General features: G+C 47.1%; 1 protein-coding gene across 10 annotated transcripts in view; it reads left to right on the top strand.

Moving 5' to 3' along the window:
* eya4 (EYA transcriptional coactivator and phosphatase 4) overlaps positions 1 to 20,638 on the top strand; it is a 623,026-nt gene that overhangs the window by 458,230 nt on the left and 144,158 nt on the right. For all 10 annotated transcript variants that reach the window (XM_038799374.1, XM_038799376.1, XM_038799375.1 and 7 more), the window contains 2 exons: positions 7,730 to 7,812; positions 17,333 to 17,513. In XM_038799374.1, the coding sequence (XP_038655302.1) occupies positions 7,730 to 7,812; positions 17,333 to 17,513 (264 nt within the window). The remainder of the gene's footprint in view (positions 1 to 7,729; positions 7,813 to 17,332; positions 17,514 to 20,638) is intronic.

Raw genomic sequence — 20,638 nt, 5'->3', positions numbered from 1 at the left:
AATTTGCCATTCTGCGTTTATCTTAAATGAGTGCAAGGCGAAAAGCCCCAGCAATCTGGTCTCTCTTTAAAGCAGTATTCAACATTAAATGCTTTCAGAAGTAGCGCTGCTATCAATTCAATTGTCACCATATCAGCAGAACAGCTAACTAAAACAGTCTTCAATGGTCCATATAAACTTTCAGCATGGTCAAACTTGACCCAGAATTTCCTTGGAGTTGCTCCTATCCTGCAGCTATAACTTCGCTGGAAACACCATTTACACAGTTCTAAGATCCCTGCTGATTTTACCTGTGGGAGCGTCTCAAAACCCCAAAAGATAACTTGAAACACCGATTCTTAGGGATGTATATATGCTTGGAATAATGTGAGAAATCATATATAACCCAGCGAGGAATCAGTCCAATCATTGTGTAAACAATAAATACAAAATATTTATTAAAGCAAAATAAAAGGAGAAAAAATGCATGACAAAAGACGAATATGCACTATGACATTTAAACATTTGAATAACTGAACACACGGGCAGCACGGTAGCATTGTGGATAGCACAACTGCTTCACAGCTCCAGGGTCCCAGGTTCGATTCCGGCTTGGGTCACTGTCTGTGCGGAGTCTGCACATCCTCCCCGTGTGTGCGTGGGTTTCCTCCGGGTGCTCCGGTTTCCTCCCAGAGTCAAAAGATGCTTCACAATCTCATCTTTAATAACATACTCTAAAATCTCACCAATGACCAAAGTCAGGCAAACCGGCATATAATTTCCCATCTTCTGCCTCCCTCCCTTCTTAAACAGCGGTGTTACATTAGCCACCTTCCAGTCCTCTGGGACCCTTCCTGCCTCCAGTGATTCCTGAAAGATCATCACTAATGCCTCCACAATTTCCTCAGATATCTCTTTTATAACCCTGGGGTGTAGTCCATCTGGTCCAGGTGACTTATCCACCTTCAGACCTTTCAGTTTCCCCAGAACCTTCTCCTTAGTAATGGTCACCGCACTCACCTCTGCCCCCTGGTTCTCCTGGAGCTCTGGCATCCCACTTGTGCCTTCCACCGTGAAGACTGATGCAAAGTAACTATTCAGTTTGTCTGCCATTTCTTTGTTTTCTATTATTACTTCTCCAGCCACATGTGGTCCAATGTCTATTTTTGCCTCTCTCTTACCTTTTATATATTGAAAAAATTTCTTCCTATCTTCCTTTATATTACTAGCTAGCTTGCTCTCGTACTTCATCTTCTCCCCCCCTTATTGCTTTTTTAGTTGTCCTCTGCTCGCTTTTAAAGCCTTCCCAATCTTCTGGTTTCCCACTAATCCTCGCCACTTTGTTTGCTTTTTCTTTAGCCTTTATGCAGTCCTTGACATCCCTCGTCAGCCATGGATGCCTTGTCCTCCCCTTAGCATGTTTCCTCCTCCTTGGACTGAATTTATGTTGTGCCTCCCTAATAACCCCCAAAAACTCCTGCCATTGCTGTTCCACTGTCTTCCCTGCTCGGCTCCTTTTCCAATCAACTCTGGCCAGCTCCTCCCTCATGTCTTTGTAGTTACCCTTATTTAATTATAACACCGTTGCATCTGATTGCAGCTGCTCCCTCTCAAACTGCAGGGTAAATTCTATCATATTGTGGTCTCTGCTCCCTAAGGTTTCCTTCACCTTAAGTTCCCAAATCAAGTCTGCCTCATTACACATCACCAAATCCAGAATTGCCTGTTCCCTAGTAGGCTCTGTCACAAGCTGCTCCAAAAAAAACATCTCTTAGACATTCCACAAATTTCATTTCTTGGGATCCACTACCAACCTGATATTCCCAGTCCACCTGCATATTGAAGTCCCCCATGATTATTGCAATATTGACTTTTTTACATGCCTTTTCTATCTCCGGATTTATTTTCTGCCCCACATCCTGACCACTGCTAGGGGGCCTGTACATAACTCCCATCAGAGTCTTTTTACCTTTGCGATTCCTCAACTCTACCTGTGCCTTCTGATTGTATATCGGTCCTTGCTATCGATTTAACTTCATTCCTTACTAACAATGCAACCCCGCCCCTTTTCCCACCTGCCTGTCCTTTCAATAGCACACATAGCCTTGGATATTTAGATCCCAGCCCTGATCCCCTTGCAGCCACGTCTCTGTGATGCCTACAAAATCGTACAGGCCAATTTCAATGTGCGCATCAAGCTCATTTACCTTGTTCTGTATACTGCGCGCATTTAGGTACAACACCCTCAATCCTGCATTGGCCACCTCCCTTTTCACAGTCTCCTCAGTCACTGTACCCTGTACTGTGGCCATTTTTGATTTTTGACTGTGGCTTCTCTGCCTTACACTTTCCCCCATACTGCTTTTAGTTTCTGGCCCCGTTTTACTTCCCTCCAACTTCCTACATCGGATCCCATCCCCCGCCACATTAGTTTAAACCCTCCCCTACAGCTCTAGCAAGCCCCCTCCCCCCCCCCCCCAAGGACATCGGTTCCAGTCCTGCCCAGATGCAGACCGTCCGGTTTGTAATGGTCCCACCTCCCCCAGAACCGGTTCCAATGTACCAGGAATTTGAATCCCTCCCTCTTGCACCATCTCTCAAGCCACGCATCCATCTTGTCTATCCTGACATTCCTACTCTGACTAGCTCGTGGCACTGGTAGCAATGCTGAGATTACTACCTTTGAGGTCCTACTTTTTAGTTTAATTCCTAACGCCCTGAATTCAGCTTGTAGGACCTCATCCCATTTTTTACCCATAGTTTTGGTGCCTATGTGCACCATGACAGTTGGCTGGTCACCCCCCCCCCCCCCCCTCCCACTCCGAGACACCATCGACCCTTGTCTCGATTGCATCCGCAGAACTGCCTGTCTATTCCCCTTACGATTGAGTCGTCTATCACTATAGTCCGGCCAGCTTCTTCCTGCCCTCCTGCACAACAGAGCCAGCCACAGTGCCATGAACCTGGCTGCTGCTGCTTTTCCATGGTGAACCATCTCCCTCAACAGTATCCAAAGCGGTATATCTGTTTTGCAGGGCAATGACCGCAGGGGACACCTGCACTGCCTTCCTACTCTTGTTCTGTCTTTTAGTCACCCATTTTCTATCTCCCTCAGTAACTTTCACCTGCGGTGTGACGAACTCGCTGAATGTACTATCCACGACGTCTCAGCATCGCGGATGCTCCAAAGTGAGTCCATTCGCAGCTCCGGAGCCATCAAGCGGTCTAACAGGAGCTGCAACTGGACACACTTGTTGCACGTGAAGGAGCCAGGGACAGTGGACATGTCCCTGAGCTCCCAAATCGCACACGAGGAGCATGACACGGGTCTGGGATCTCCTGCCATGTCTTAAACCTTCGGTTAACTTATACAACTACAATTCCAAAAAAAGAAAGAATAAATAAATAAATAAACAAATGAAAAGAAAATTTGCTGACCAGTCAGTTACCAGGGATACAAAGCACCTCCTCCCCACCAAGCTTTGAATTCCCACCTAGCTTCAAATTCCCAAACTCACTCTTTGCTGTGCCTCACTCTGGCTGTGTCTGCTCACTGGGAGAATTCACGTTCCATGAACTCACCAAGACCTACTTTTTCCAGCAACATCCAATTTAGTCACTCTACAGGTCAAATCCAGTTAATAGTTCCCCCACAATACCGCTTATGTGACTAAATCTGGGAAAACACCTCTTCCTGGTTCAAGGAAGGCATGAAACTATGTCTTTTAGAGGAGAATATCTGCTGTGGCTCTGAATGTTATCTGGAACAGGCCTCCGTGGCTCAGATCACAGATGAAACTGACCTGTCTGGCTGTTAGATGGACAACTAGCCTGCCTCTCCAATGAGAATACCAGCAGTTGTACAGTCCAATCTCTTTGATATTCCCCTCTGTGGATCCTACTGTCTACCTCCATCAAATTCCTTGCCTTTTGAAATTACGATTTGTATAGCCTCATTAATCTCTGGTAAACAATTTTTCTGATATAACCATTTGCACCTCAATGGCTCAATTCAACTAAATGGGAATAAAATCTCATAGCGAGCGTGTTTATCCGCTTTTCCTGGCGCTTGCAGCACCACAAAACACATGGCTATACAACACGACACGAGTTGTATAAGGGGCCTCAGCAGGGAATGCCTGGCCAAGGCCACTTATAGTCACGTTTTGTACACTGGGGAGCTCCGCTCGAATGGCGTCCCAATCTCCAAGGCCCCCTAAGCGATCTCCGATCTCCCAGCCCAAACACACTCTGGGAGGGTCCCCGCCTCCAAGGCCCACGGTAGGCACCAACCTGGCACCTTGGCAGTGCCCATGCCAGCTGGCAATGCCTTCTGGGAACTGTGGCAATGCCAGGCTGGCACATAGGTTGCTCTGCCAGGGTTGCCAGGTGGCACCAGCCGTGCCAGAGTACCACCCTGCCAAAGGGCATGCAGCTGGGGTCATCCAATTCCCTAGGCAATGCCCATAAGCACCAATCTACCTGGTCCCAGTTTGTGGAGACCAGTGCTGAATGGCGCTTGCCCAAGGTCTCCGGGTTAAAGAGATAAATCCCAAAACCTTTGGGTACCTCGGGATTCTGCAGATTAGAATGAGATTATATGTTTGCCATATGTGATCTCGCCCACATTGGATCTTGTTAGGCGTTGTGAGCCGGCTAGATCCCAGGAGCAGGTTCTCTCGGCTTTTATCAACCATGCTGCACCACGGCAAGCTGCTTTTCGGGCACATTGTGGCTATTGGATCTTGCCCAATGTCTCTGGACTCCTGCCAATCTTGTGACTGGGCAAATTGCATCTCATTATTACTCTAGGTGCCTGCGAGTGTTATTACTTTTTATTATTTAATTTTCATCTGAAGTTCAATGTTAATCTCGTTACCTTTCTACATCCCTGAAAACAGTTCCAGCAAATGGCAGTGGTGGAGCAGCAGCAGCTACAAGGAAATTCTGGGGGATTTTCTAGCGTGCTCAATTGATCATGTTCTCAGTCACACAAAAAAACTATTAGTCTTCATTTGTAACAAATCTTTTAACTAAAGTTTAAAATTTTGGAATTGCAGGATTAGGTAGAAGTTTTCATTACAATAAGTATTGATGTAAGAACGAATAGTCACTTATTTCTTGTCAGAAACATTGGACGAGATTCTGTATTTGGGAAACTATAGGCTGGATTCTCCTTCCCGCCACTCCAGATTTCTGGTTCAGCACACCGGCGGGTGGCTCCGTTTCACCAGCTGGTTTATGGGATTTCCCATTGTGGGGCAGCCCCACGCCATCGGGGAACCCCCAGGCTGCCGGTAAAACAGAGCCCAACGTTCTCCCGCCGGGGGTGATTTGCAACTGATTTGCTCTCCCGCTTCCGGACAGGGGTCTCTTTCCTGGATGGTTCCTGACGGCTTTCTCCTTTCTGGGGGCTTCCTGACATGTTCTCTTTTCTGAGGGGCTTCCTGACAGAGGGCTCTTTCCAGGGGGATCTGTAGGGAGTTTGCATTTTGGGGATCTATGTGGGGGGGGGCTTCCATTATTAGGAGGTCTTTGGCGGGATCTCTTCGTTTTAGGATGGTCTCTATAGGGGAGTCTCCCTATTTAGGAAATCTCTGTGGAGGCCTGTTTATTTAGGGGGTCGCTGGGAGGTCTCTTTATCTAAGGGGGGGGGGGGGCGGTGGAGGGTTGGGTGGGCAGATCTTGCATTGTGGGGAGGGAGGGTGATCCTCAGGTGGACTTTGGGGCTTCTCCCTTAAGAAATTACCCCTCTTGCCCCACAGCAAGATCCACTACGTCAGGGTCACGCTGGGAAATACTTGTAGTGATTCTCGCCCACGTGATTCCCGGCCCAGAGGACGATGGGCCCGGAGAGTATGGTGCCCGACATGCTGGCTCCCGGGTGCAAACCTCGGTCCCGCGGCCAGAGCATCGGAAACAGATTGGCACCCGGCACCAATCCTGTTTTTTCCCCTACGCCCGATTCTCTGCTGCATTAGAAACCCCACTACCGGAGACAGGCAGTGGCGAATTTCACCCATCACCAACACTCCTGTTTCTGGTCATAGTTGAGCCTTGAATTTCGTCATATTTTTTACCTGCAATGTCATCAAAAACACAGCAACAGAAAGTCCGAGGGAAGTCAAATCCTTAACTTAAAAAAAAATAGTTTTAGCAATGTACATTTGAACCTGAATTTGAATTCCAATATAATGGGATTCAATGGAGTCGCTTTTTCTGCGAAATTTATTCCCTGGCAGGTTTTAACTATTGAGTAGGGTTAGGGGTACAAGAGAAAGTACCCCTTTCTCATCTGAAATGGACACCAATAAAGATTTAGTGCAAACGTGCAAATTTGGAGGGGCCAAGTAAGTCTTGTAAATGTTTATTTTCTGTACCAGGGAGGTAATTTATCAGTAATAGCTGGGTGAACGTGCAGTTGCACAGAAGCCTGAAAGGTACTGCACAAGCCTTATTCTGTATGAGTACAGTGCAGCAGTGGTGCAAAAATACTTTAAGGTACCACTAGTTAAAAAGCTGACCGCTTTTTCAACAATGAAATTTTACAGGAAACATTGCTTATCACTCGAATAGATGAGCCATAACATTTTCCAGCATGTTTAGTTGGTGTTTACTGCGTAAGTAGATCAATTTCACGACTTGCATATGTGTGAACACTGAGGCCGCGATTCAACCGGAAAACAAATCTCTGTCCAGTTTTGGTCATGTTTAGCAGGATGTTTTTTGGCGGCTGCAGCATCCACTATTTAACCGCACTTTTGCGTTATTTTGGGCCTTGTGTAGATTCTCTCCGCCGAGGCCACACTTAGAGTCATTTCCTGCTGGCAGGCCCAGCAGGAGAGGCTCGTCGCAGATCGGGGTGCCATTTTATCTGGCTGCCCTAACCTCCACAAACCTTGCTCCTCCACAAACCATGCTGCAGTGGTACCCTTGCTGAGAGTTTCAGGGCGCGATTTAACAGCCTCATCGCACCCAACCTGGTGACGGGACGAGGCCATTGAATCTCGCGAGAGGCCTCCAAACTCTGCGGAGGAGCAGACCAACAGAGAGAACAACTTCCTGACTTCTGCTCTACTGTGTGGACAGCAGAAGCAGCTACCTAATTTACTCTTTTATTCCACTCACCGGTGTTCTTCCGGGAATTCCAGGTGTTTGTCTTATGCCCTTCATCATGTATTAGTTTGATTTTACATTATGTCCCTTTTGTAATCTTTTTTGAAATATTTATTTCTTGGCCGTTTTCAGTTTTTACAGAGTAACAACTCAATCTATAGTGCACCTGGTATTTACATATATATTCCCTCCGTCTACCCCCCTCCCCTTCCCCCCCATTGGTAGTCTGTTTTTTCCCCAGTACCAACTTCCACCCTGGGTGTTCCACACTGTGCGTCCCAATCTTTCGCTACACTGTACAGAAAGGGGCTTTGTGTGCCCTCGGCTGCACATTCCCCATTCAGACCCCTTACTCTATGCGAGTTGGGTTGAATAGCCATGTGTTTCTCGGCACTGTGAGCACAGGGAAACATGCGCTAAACGCGCCTGCAATGGGACTGTGTTCCTTTTGGGAGAATCGCACCCAATGACATGTGAATTTATTATCTGCACTAAAAAATAGTGCGAGCACCACTCTGGTCAAGAAGTGCATCCAGTACTTGCTTTACTTTTGTCATCTGCATCTGCAATTTTTACTGTGATCTTAATGTGAGATATGTAAGATTTCTAAATGTGCTGTTTGTTTTGACTGCAGGTTCTAGTTTCACACCATCACCCGGTATTTATGCGAGCAGCAATTCTGTTTCCAATTCGACAAACTTCAACAGTTCTCATCAGGTATAAATTCCAATTCTCTTCTCTTAACCACCTTTCGCTGAAGACAGAGCCATGAACTCTGGTCCTGAACCATGGGTTATGCCAGCCTTCCATTGCTTCACATTTCTGTCACCTGTGAGACTGACCTGCGTTAACCTTGCATAACACAGTTCAGCCTGACCCCCTCCTATTCAGCAAAATATATATTTCTACACATGCAGTCCTAAAAGGGGCAATAGGTCACAGTTAGAAAAGGGATTTCTGCCTATTTCACTTCCTCAAACCTGACGATGGTAGACCAATAGTGGCGTCCCCATTAATGCCACTGAATGAGGATAGATAACTTTTCCCAAGGTTTACGATTATGCGTTAGTTTCTCAAAAGTAAATGTTTCAGTGTAAATTTACAAAATACTGAAAGGGATAGTCCGGGTAGATACAGGTAAGATGTTTCGCCTAATTGACAAGTCCAGAACCAGGGGTCACAATTTTAAAATAAGAGGGAAGCTACTAAGAACCAAAAGAGGAGAAAAAAATGTTTTACTCAGAGGATAGTGATTGTTTGGAATCCTCTACCTGGATGGCTGTGGAAGCTGCAGTTCTGTATGTGTAAAGTAGAGATTGGCAGATTTCTGAATACAAATGACTTAAAGGGAAATGGGAGTAGTGTGGATCATCATATTGAATGGTGGAGCAAACTCAATGGGCTGAGCAACACACTCCTAGTTCCTATATAGGGCAAATGATATTTCAACAACAATTTGACTGTGTTTGGGAGTGAATTTTAAGTTTATTTCAATCGGTTCTACTTCCATGCACTTCCCTGACACCACTGTGACCAAAACCACTTTCCTGGTCTCAACTCATTATGTATGGAGGGAAGCGCACAACTTGCTTGCAGCTTACTTTCCCATCAGAAGCACAAACCCTCCCCAATGGTAATGGCCACCCCCTGCCTCCCTTCCCATAGTTTTTAAGTTCCTTCTCCATTGTAATGTGACTAATTTGACTCACCCCAATCTATATGCAGATTAAAGTCACCCATAATCATAGATGTTTCTTTAACATATGCATCTCCGATTTCCTGTCTACTGTTATTCCCAACATTACCACTATAGTTTGGTGGGCTGTATGCCAGCCCGACGAATGTTTTTTCCTCTTGGTATTTCTTTACTCAACCCATACAGGATCCACATCAATTGTCCTAATATTGTATCAATATCTTCTTTAATCAACAATGCAACTCCACCATCTATTCATTTCTGTCTGTCCTCCCTAAAAGCTGAATAGCCCTCAATGTTTAGTTCCCATCCTTTACTGTGAGCGAGATTCTCTGAATCCATGCCGGGTCGGAGAATTGCCGGGGGGGGGGGGGAGGGTGGGGGGGGGGGGGGCTGCGAATCATGTGACGCCACTCCTACGCATGTCCGCCGGTGCGGCGCCAGTTGGAGGCCGCTCAACGTAGCCCCTCCGCCAATTCTCCTCGCACGATGGGCAGAGCGCCCGCCGAGTTATGCCGCTCGCGTGTGGTCCTATCCGGCGGGACTTGGTGTTCATGCTGCGGGGGGGCAGTCTGATAGGGGGGAGGGGGTTCCGACTCTGGGGGGGCCTCCAATGTGGCCTGACCCGCGATCGGGACCTACCGATCGGCGAGCGGGCTTATCCCTGTGTGGGGCTATGGTTCTCCGCGCCGGGCACCTGTAGTTCTCCGCCATGTTGTGTCGGGGCCGGAGAGGAGACGGCAATGTACACGCATGCGCAAATGCGTGTCGTCCGTAGCGCACATGAGCAGACCCGTGGCTCTCGTCCTGACGCCAGTATCGGCAGCTGGATCAGCGTGAGGCTCTCCGGTGCCATGCGGGCCCCCTGTGCGGCGCAGGATCGCTGATCCTAAGGGCCAGATGACGCTGTCGGCAACAATTTGCCCCAGGATCGGAGAGTCCTGCCCCGTGTTTTATAATCCTAATTATATCATAGTCTTTTACATCTAACTGTGCAACTAATTCATCCATTTAATTTCAAATGCTCCAAGATTTCAGGTACAAACCCTGAATGCTAGTCCTTTTATCATTCTTTGTCCTGTCCCTACTATTTTTTATGGTATCCTTATCTGATTCTGGCCCTTGATTTCTTTGCCTATCACTTTTCTTATTCTCCTTGCTGTCTTTCTTTTTCCTCATTCCCTCTGCTCTGAATCCTTACATAAGTTCCTGTCCCCTGCTATATTAGTTTAAACCTTCCCCAACCGCTCTAGCAATGCCACCCCCCCCCCACCCCCTATCCACCACACCCCACCTCATCAGTCCCACTCCTGCCCAGGTGTAACCAGTCCAGTTTGTTCCAACACCCCCAGAACCGGTTCCAATGCCCCAGGAATCTGAATTCCTCACACTCACACCATCTTTTCAGCCACGTATTCATCCTTTATATCGTGCTGTTTTCACTCTGACGAGCACATGGCACTGGTAGTGATCCTTTGAGGACCTACTTTTCAACTTGCTTTCTAGCTCCCTGTATTCTCCGGCGATTCTCCGGCCCGGATGGGCCGAGAGGCCTGCCCAATCCGACGGGTTTACGCCGGCGCCAACCACACCTGGTTGCTGCCGGCGTGAACAGCGGCGAACGCTGCGTGTGCGGCCTGTGGGGGGGGGGGGGAGGGAGGATCGAGCACCAGGGGGGTGCTCAGTAGGGGTCTGGCCCACGATTGGTGCCCACCGCTCGGTGGGCCAGCGTCTCTAAAGGACGCACTCTTTTTCCTCCACCGCCCCGCAAGTTCAATCCTCCATGTCTTGCGGGGCGCCCGCGGGGAGGACGGCAACCCGTGCATGCTCGAGTGATGTCATTTAAGCGCCGCCGACCGCGTTATTTACGCGGCGCCACTTTGACGCGGCATCAAGGCCCAGCGCACAAAATTGCCGCGGCGCCGCTCCTAGCCTCCTGGGGGTGGGAGAATAGGGGGCGAGGAGCGGCCTCCAACGCCGGAGTGAAACACTCCAGTTTTCACTCCGGCGTCGGCACTTTGTCTCCCGTTGCGAGAATCTCACCCGGCTGCACTGCCTGCCTGGCCTGGCCCTCTACTCTGCCTGGTGGTCACCCATTCCCTTCCTGCCTGTGGAGTCTGAGTCCGCGGTGACCACCTCTCTATATGTGCTATCCACGATACTCTCCACATCACGGATATTCCACAATGTCCCCAGACGCCGCTCCAGCTCTGAAACCTGGGATTTCAGGAGCTGGAGCTGGAAACACTTCCTGCACACATGCTGTTCCTAGGTACTGGAAGCATTCCTGGAACCCCGCAATGAGCAATAAGAGCAGATCACAGCTTGGAGCTCTCCTGCCATGTCTTATCACTTTAAACTAAATTAATCCTTTTAATATCGAACAATATCAACTAAGGCCCTTCTTCTCAGCTCTTTGTTATTATAGAATATATTTCTTACAAATAATGAATTATAGAATGATATTTCAACAAGTATAACCAATAATAGTAATAAGTACCCAACCAACGATATTCACCCAAACCATTGTTTAGGTTTCCTTAGGAGATGTAAACTTGCACTCTGCCCTTTCTTACAGTCTTTTAATCCACCTGGTTCTGCTCTTAGATTCACTTTCCTCTTGCTCTCTTTTTTAAACTCTCAGCCAGCACCTCTCCTGCTCTTTGTGAACTCCCAGCTCCTCTCGCACTCTTTGTGAACTTCCGCGCTCTTTGTGAACTCCTGGCTCCTTTTGCACTCTTTTTAAACTCCTGGCTCCTCTCGTATTGTTTGTGAACTCTTGGCTCCCCTTGCGCTGTTTTTAAACTCCCAGCTCCTTTCGCTCTCTTTGTGAACTCCCAGGTCCTCTCACGCTCTCTGTGAAATCCTGGCTTCTCTCGCGCACATTTTCAAAGCCCTGGCTCCTCTCACGCACTTTGTGAACTCCCGGATCCTCTTGTGCTCTTTGTGAACTCCCAGCTTCTCTCGTGCTCCTTGTGAACTCCCTGGTCCTCTCCTGCTCTTTTTAAACTCCCAGTTCCCCTTGTGCTTTTTTTAAACTCCCGGGTCCTCTCGTGCTCTTTGTGAACTTCAGGCTCCTCTCGTACTCTTTTCAAACTCCTGGATCCTCTCCTGCCCCTTTTAAACTTACGGACCCTCTCACGCTCTTTTTAAACTTATGGATCCTCTCGTGCTCTTTTTAAACACCCGGCTCCTCTCGTGCTCTTTTTAAACTCCCGGATCCTCTCATACACTTTTTAAACTCCCGGATCCTCTCATACACTTTTTAAACTGCCGGATTCTCTTGCGCTCTTTTTAAACTCCCAGCTCCTCTCGTGCTCGTTGTGAACACCCGGCTTCCAATAATAATAATAATCGCTTATTGTCACAAGTGGGCTTCAATGAAGTTACTGTGAAAAGCCCCTGGTCGCCACGTTTTGCCGCCTGTTCGGGGAGGCCGGTAAGGGAATTGAACCCACGCTGCTGCCTTGTTCTATTACAAGCCAGCTGTTTAGCCCACTGTGCTAAACCAGCCCTGTGCTCTTTGTGAATTCCCAGCTCTTCTTGCACTCTTTTTAAACTCCCAGGTCCTCTCGTGCTCTTTGTGAACTCCCGAATCCTCTCGTGCTCTGTTTAAACTCCCGGCTCCTCTCGTTCTCATTTTAACCTCCCAGATCCTTCTGCATTCTTTGTGAACTCCCGGCTCCTCTCGCTCACTGTGAACTCTTGACTCATCTCTCACTCTTTGTGAACTCCCAGCTTCAGCATGTAACACACATGATGGAGATCTTTATCTTCTACCATTTGCTCTCATGTTTTAAGCACATAAGGGCATGTCCAACACAGAAATCATAGGGAAAAATGGTTCAACCCAACCAGTATGTCAGTTCCGTTTTGTAGCAGCTAAGAAAGTACTCACAACATTGCAGATTTATGAGCTACTCATGTACTTGGCAAGTGTCTTCTGTAAGGTTCCTAAGTGTATTATTTCAACATATAAAGCACATGGTACATGAACAATACCATTTACTCTGAAACTTCTGTGTATTATTTTATCGAACAATTCTTCAAGTGTTTTATTCCTTGCTGATACAACATTTTACAGCTAAGAGTACAACATTCTTTATTGCCATCATATCTAACAGTGACTAATACCTCATGAGGAAAGTTTACTGTTATACATAATGGACTTATGTTGAGAGTTGCATTTATTCTTTAATTTTTCACAAATCACTCCTCTTCTGACGATTACGACATACAGTGAGTGCAATTCCACAAATGTTTGTGTGCCTGGTTATCTCACTCAAGTGACCATTCTTCACCTGTGAATCTGGCTTTTATAATTGTTAAGGCTATCACAATGGAACTTGACTTTTATCTTGATCAAATGTACATGCATGTGCCTTCCAAGAAAGGTCCCAAGAGATAGAATCAGGAGTACAAAACCTGACCAACTTCTTTCACCCTCCTCTTCCCAAGGAAGCTGAAGCCAGTGATGCTCTTTTTTTCTAATCCATTGACAGGAATATAAGCATCTTTGGCAAGGCCAAAATCCATTCTTCATTGCTCTTGAGAACATGGTGATAAATCACTGTAGACTGTTAGTGTAAGCATTCCCATAGTACTGATAGGGAGGGAGTACCTGGGTTTTGGCCCAACGATGATGAATGAAATCGAAAGAGAAAATGCTGGAAAATCTCAGCAGGTCTGTAGCATCTGTAGGGAGAGAAAAAGAGCTAATGTTTCGAGTCCAGATGACCCTTTCTCAAAGATGATAAATGAAATAGTCAGGGAGAGGAACCTGGAAGTGGGGCTGTTCTCATGCACCTGTAGCCTTTGTGGTTCAGGTAGTAGATGTCATGGGTTTGAAGATGCTGTCGAAGGAGACTTGATGCGTTTCTGCAGTGCATCTTGTAGATGGTACACACTGATGCCATTGTACATTGGCGTTGAAGGCAATTAATATTTAAGGTGATGGATGGAGTGCCAATCAAATGGGCTGGTTTGTTCTAGAAGGTGTCGAGCTTGTGTGTTGTTGGAGCAACACTCATCGAGGCAAGTAAACCCAAACCCCAACACCCCTCACTAAGACCCAACCCCAAACTTATCTGGGCTCCTCAGCATGGTGGCCACCAATTCTGGCTGGTGCTACTGGAACTGTCTGATTGGCCAACTGGGATAGAAGTGGCGCTTAAGGCAATTAGCACTGCTCCCAACAGTAAATGCTTTAGGGTTACTGTCAAGATAATGGGTCGGCTCCCAACGTATCCCCCATCCCCCAGATCCCTAACATTTTAAGTGGGGGAGGTCCAGGGACCACAGCACCCTGTAAAATCTAGGTCTTGTTTCATGCAGGCAAGAACTGCTTAGTATCTGTGGAGTTGTGAATGGAACTGAACATTATGCAATCAACTGTCAAGGGCCCCACTTCTGACCTAATATGAACATATGAATTTGGAACAGGAGTCAACCCCTTGAGTCGCAACCATACATTAGCAACCATACATATGGGGCGCGATTCTCCGCAAATGCGGAGAGTCGTGAAGGCTGCCGTGAAACCGGCCGTGTTTCCCGGCAACCTCCGCGCCCCCTCCCGGGACCCGATTCTGCTCCCCGGTCGGGGCTAGCAGCGGGGCCCCGTGAACCTCGGCATCGCAGGCTTAGCGAAATTCGCTAAGCCCGCGCGCCAAAGTTAACGCCGGCTGACGCGCACGATGACGTCAGCCACGCATGCGCGGATTGGACGGCTCCAACCCACGCATGCGCGGATGACATCATCATGCATATGCGTGAAACCTGCGCATGCGTGGGCCGGTATGCCCCTCAGCCGCCCCGCGGACTGATCCAGCGGGGCGGCGGAGGAACAAAGAGTGCGCGGGGTTCGGACCCGCTGCCCGCGATCGGTGCCCAACGATCGCAGGCCCATGGCACCCTTGGCACGGCCGTGGTGCGGCCGTGCCAATCGGTGCCATGGTTACCCAGAACGGCACTTTGCGGCCGTTTTCATGAACGGTGAGAGCAGGTGTGTTGCCGTTCGTGAAAACGGCCGTAAAGGCCTGGGAAATCGGCCCATCGGCTAGGGGAGATTCGTGTCGGGGGGCGGGCATGGGGGGGGAGAATAGCGGAAAGTGGGGAAAATGTCGGGAAGGCCCTCCCGCTATTCTCCGACCCGTCGTGGGGGGCGGAGAATCGCGCCCATGGTCCCTTCATCCAAGTCATTTACATAAATTGTAAAAGGTTGAGGCCTAGTATTGATTCCTGTGGCACACAACGTGCCAACCAAAAAAATTACCGATTTATACTGACGCTCTATTTCCTTATAGCTAACCAATCTTCTTTCCATGCCAATAAGTTAGAATAACCTTTGATGTGACACCTTGGGTGGGATTCTCCGAACTCACGCCGGGTGGGAGAATCACCGGGGGGGGCGCGAATCCTGCCACGCCGCACCGATGCTGGACCACCGATTCTCCGGCGACCAGAGAATCAGCACCAATCATGCCGCCGTGGCGCAAGTCAGGGACCATAGAAAGCGGCCGCCGCTGCGATTCTGCGCACTCGACGAGACGAGTGCCCGGCGAATTCCGCCGAGTCCCTCTAGCATCGTTCACGGATGGTCCTACCCGGCGGGACCTGGCCGTCCTGGTGGGGGGGGGGGGGGGGCGGGGAGAGCCGACTCTAGAGGGGGGGCTTCCACGGTGGCCAGGCCCGCGATCGGGGGCAACCAATCGGCGGGCATGCTAATTCCGGGGGGGGGGGCTATGTTCCTCTGCACCGTGCTCCTGTAGGGCTCCGCCATGTTGCCCGCGGGCTGGCGTGGAGATGGCCGTGGCGCGCATGCATGTAGGGCCTGCTTTCAGCACCAGAGCAGCGCACAGCACTCCGGTGCCGTTCTAGCCCCCGAGGAAGGGAGAATGACTGGTTCTGGAGGGCGTTGACGCCGGCATCACTTGTGCCTGTTCTTGACCGGGATTTCGGAGAATCCCAGCCCTTATCAAAGGCCTTCTGGAAATCTAAGTACAGTACATCCACGGGTTCTCCTTTGTCTACAGCACATGCGTCTCCTTCTAAGAATTCCAATAAATTGGTTAAAGATGACTTCCCTCCCACAAAATCTTGTTGACATTGCTTGATTACCTTGAATTTATCTGAATGCTGTTATAACATCTTTATGATGGAGGAAGGTTCATTGATGAATCAGTTGAAAATAGTGGCCTTGGACACTACCCTGAGGAACTCTTGCAGTGATGTTCTGGGACTCAGATTATTGACTTCTGGCAACCACAGTCACCTTCCTTTGTAATAAGTATGACTCCAGCCAATGGAGGTATTTCCCCACAATCACCATTAATTTAAATTTCAGTAGGGTTCCTGAGTCACACTTGGTCAAATGTTTCATTGATGTCAAGGGCAGTGACTCTCACCTCATGTCTGAAATTATGCTCTTTTGTCCATGTTTGATCCAAGCCTATCAGGAGGGCTGGAACCAAGTGGTCCTGACGGAATTAAAACTGAACATCTGTGGCAAATTACTGGTTAGTATCTGCCACCAGATAGCACAGGACAACCCCTTCCTCACCTTGCAGATGATTGAGGGTAGGTTGAATGTGGAAGTAATTAGACAGATGTACCTGGGCAATATTCTGTTTTGTCAGGTAGATGCCAGTGTTGTAGCTGTATTGGATCTTACACACTCATCCCACAACCCCTCAATTTATGCATGTATATCCAAAATTTTGGGGGCCATTCTCCAGCCATGTTGCACCTGGCGCAAATCTTGCAATGGTGGGAGAATTGCAGGAGAGCTCCGAAACGGGATTTGTGTCGGGCGCAGAATAGCACACAATGCTCCAGGCCCGCTGCAGCTGACATAATCTGGTTCATGCCCAAATTAGCATATTTAAATCCTCATTTAAATATGTTGGATTTTTTTGATGCCGGGTTCTCCTGGCTCCCGCTATTCATCCACCCGCCAGCACAACATGCAGCCAGCAGAGACCAGACGCGATGACCACACTAGGGAGCTCTGAGGTCACAGTAATCCTTGAGTGATCACAGTACCATGGCATTGCCCTCTGGCTGTGAAAGGCGGCACTGAAGCCCCAATGCCGGTAATGATGGGGGGTGGGGAACCTTTACCATCACTTTAAGATCGGGGCGCCCTTTAAAAAACGCATCCCCAATCTCTGTGAAGCCGGGCTTACCAGCATGTTTAGGCCCCGCCGCTATCCGTGCCAGTGCAAAACTCGTCCCCCTTCAAAAGATTTTCTAAATGTCAGTGGATTGCGAACTGAATTGCGCCGACTCATCCGGCAGGAATTGCATTGCATTTCCCACCGGAGGCCACACTTAGAAATGTTTTGGGAGAATTGTGTCCCTTAACATAGTTGATATGAACGTCCCTTTTAGTTGTTGTATTTATTACTTCTGTGCACAGTGTGATTTTATTCCGCTGAATGCATTTTATTTATGACAATTCTGGTAGTTTTCATTACACTGATTAAACAGCATAAAGTGTAAGATACAAGAGATATTACTTAAACCTGCTTGTTGCCATTTTAGGATTACCCTTCCTACACAGCATTTGGCCAAAACCAGTATGCACAGTATTATCCAACTTCAACATATGGCACATACATGACCTCGAATGATACTGTTGATGGTACCTCTTCAACGTCAACAACTTATCAGCTACAAGATCCTTCCAATATCACTGGTCAGCCCGCCACAGATCTTCCTGGAGGTAAAGAACTTCCTTTCCCTTTGTACTGTAGTCAGTGTTTTAAGACAACTGAAAGATCAAACACCATCATGTTTCTGACAAAGGAAGAAAGTGTCTGGTTTAAGTTAGCACAGTAACAGTCCTAATTTTTATACCTTTGACTGCAAGTGCTTTTAAGTTATTCTACAGAGCAAGCAACATCAGTGTATCACGATTGTAAGATCCAAACAACTGAACTTAAATTCCCCTAATGATTTATGGTGGGGGGAAGGGTGCAATGGAAGGTGGGGGGCGGTTTGCAGTTGCAAGGACGTTCTGCAGTTGCAATCTGATACCATTTTGGACGTGTTGATCAGGAGGTAGGGAAAATAAAAAAAATTCAGCAGCTTGGTTTACACTTGTCAAAACAAACCCTTTAATGTTGACTACTGCACTTGCGCCTCTAAAACCGAAGCATATATTTATGCAGTTAGAATGACAGAGGAGAGCCTCAGATTTGGAGATTTTGTTAAATGAGTTCCAGTTGGGACTGAACCCAAAGCACAATAGGCTAGCAAACACGCGCACACACAAGTGGCAGTTGGGTTGTGTCGGTGAAACGTAGCAAATTGTCTTTGGTCCAAGTGGAGAGCAAAGCTCAGAGGACAATAACCAACGCTGTTGATAGATTTGTATGGTTCAACATTTTATTATATGGCGTGTGATGTTGAGGTTTAGCCATAAAGTGAATACAGCCAGGCCAAGTTAAACAGAAGCAGGTTTCCAAATTAGTAAATAACAAACACACATACACACAGCAAAATGTCTCAAGCATTTGTTGGTCATAATTCAGAAAGAATAGGGGGAACAAAAGTATGCCTTTTGAGAATTTGATGAAAATATATTATTTTTAAATTCATTTTGCCATTAAAAAGCAATGTAACCAGTTCAAGCTTCTGTGTGTGCTAGTCGCAGTGTAATTATCTTTTGAAGGCTCCACACTGTTTTAAAAATAAAGCTAATACTTTCCATTAATATCAGTGTGAAAAAGGCACACTCTTTTAGTCCGGAGTTTGACTATTTTAATTGCAGGTATTTGAACTTTGATATCAAAGCTTCCTTGAGAAACTGGAACATTCTTGAATCTCAAGTCTCTTTTTTCCAGTTGTCTTTGGCAGCCTTACAGATTTTTGATTAAGGAAGCTTATCATTCTTCTTCAATCACAGACATTTTCTTTTTCCATTCCAGAGAGTTAGACTGTTTTTCATTATTGAGACATAACAATAAGAGCTTTAAAACCTGTTCTGTTTCCTGTTAACATTTTTCTGTAACACCCTTCAGTTACACTCACTAAACATGGGTAATTATGTGGGATTCCTGGCCTGTGTGGTCTTCAGTTGCTCTCACTTAGATACCTGACTAATATTATCCATCTTGGACACAAATACTTAGTTAAAAGTGCATACCAGAAATGCAATTTTTTTTAAAAAAGTAATTCAATTTGCAAGCGTTTGTAAGATTTTCCAAAAAGATGTGTGCACATGTACATGTGTTCATTTTATGATTGGCTTTCTCTGTCCTTTTACTTTTGTCCACAATATTTGCATTATCCGACCTGTCTTTTAAGTGAATTTTATTATTGCAAGTCGTTAGATTTTGAAGCTGTCAGTGTCAGGCAGTAAGACAAATCATTTTGGTACTTAGGGGCTGGTTTAGCTCACCAGGGGCTGGTTTACCTCACCAGGCTAAATCGCTGGCTTTTAAAGCAGACCAAGCAGGCCAGCAGCACGGTTCGATTCCCGTACCAGCCTCCCCGGACAGGCGCCGGAATGTGGCGACTAGGGGCTTTTCACAGTAACTTCATTGAAGCCTACTCGTGACAATAAGCGATTTTCATTTTTATTTTTTCAAAATCAGATTGAGGCATTAAGTCCAAAAGAATTTCCAAATGTTAGTGCCAAGGGTAAGGGCAGGGGGAAGGGGAGGCCGGTGCTGGATTTATAAGTGCATATCGTTATTTTAATCGTTTAGCATCATTTCTGAGCATATGAACTAAATCTTGTCAGTTTGACTTTACTTTTTCAGGCTAGACATTTTATTGGAGTTAACAACTGGATTTTTGTTTGGATGCTTAGATTAGCCTACGGCTACACGGAGATTCTCAGAACATATGTAACCCACTTGGGTGTGGGTGTAACGTGTTTAAAATTTTTATTCGTAAAAGGAGTCCAATGAATTGAGTGTAAGAGTAGAACTGCAGGCACTGGTTGGAGTAAAACGGCATTCCTCACAATCTTTAATTTTTTTTCTGGTTCCAGCTAGGGCTTACAATTTGTTTTAGAGTTAGGGGTGGATTTTCCACGAGTGACACAAAAGCTGTGAGGATGGTCCGTAAGTGTTAGGCACTTAACTGTGGTCATTTCAGATAAAACTCCTGGGGTCTGGATAATCAGTCATGACCATCGTTGAAGATGGTGACAGCTGAGACGTAGTGTTGGTAGGGGGAGGGTGAGTAGAATTTCTGGGGTTGCTGCAGATACTTTAACAGCTGCAGCAAAAGTAAGTGGCTGGCTGTGAGGGCAAAGGGGGGCAAAAATAGAGGCAGCAAATAGAGTATCTAGGCAAGTGATTGAACAGCACCAAAAAGGAAAAACCTGGAAACAAATGCTGGGGTTGATTGTTACTGTAACAAAGTTGCTGGGATAAGGCTATTCAACAGTGCCATATACCAAATTGCTGCTACAAGCCGGCATTCCACAAAGTGTTGCCCACTGCCTGTTACGCATTTACTGCTGATCCATGCAAAGCCCTCAGACAGCCTTACAGCCCTTCCATCCCTTACTATGCATGCCACACATTCAAACTGCAACTTTCAACAAAAGCTCTTGACACACTGACATCTTAAAAGAGCTTCGCACAGCAAATCATTTTAACACAATCTAGTTACGTGATTTACTCACACACACTGGAATGAGGGATAGGCACATGGGAATCGCTCTTATGTGCTTGTGAAGCTTTCCATGTCTCAACGCTGCTACTCTGTTTACAGGATGGGGTTGTTCAAATCAGGAGAGAGCAGACCGACACAGGAAGAGGACCTTGCAACTTCAACCCTGTGGGTCAATTCCAAGATATCTTGCTGAATATCATAAATGGTGAAATCATG

This window comes from Scyliorhinus canicula, chromosome 6 (genome assembly GCF_902713615.1).
Source record: "Scyliorhinus canicula chromosome 6, sScyCan1.1, whole genome shotgun sequence".
Taxonomy (NCBI): Eukaryota; Metazoa; Chordata; class Chondrichthyes; order Carcharhiniformes; family Scyliorhinidae; genus Scyliorhinus; species Scyliorhinus canicula.
Note: the sequence above shows the minus strand (reverse complement) of the source record. Positions and strands in the feature narration are given on the sequence as shown.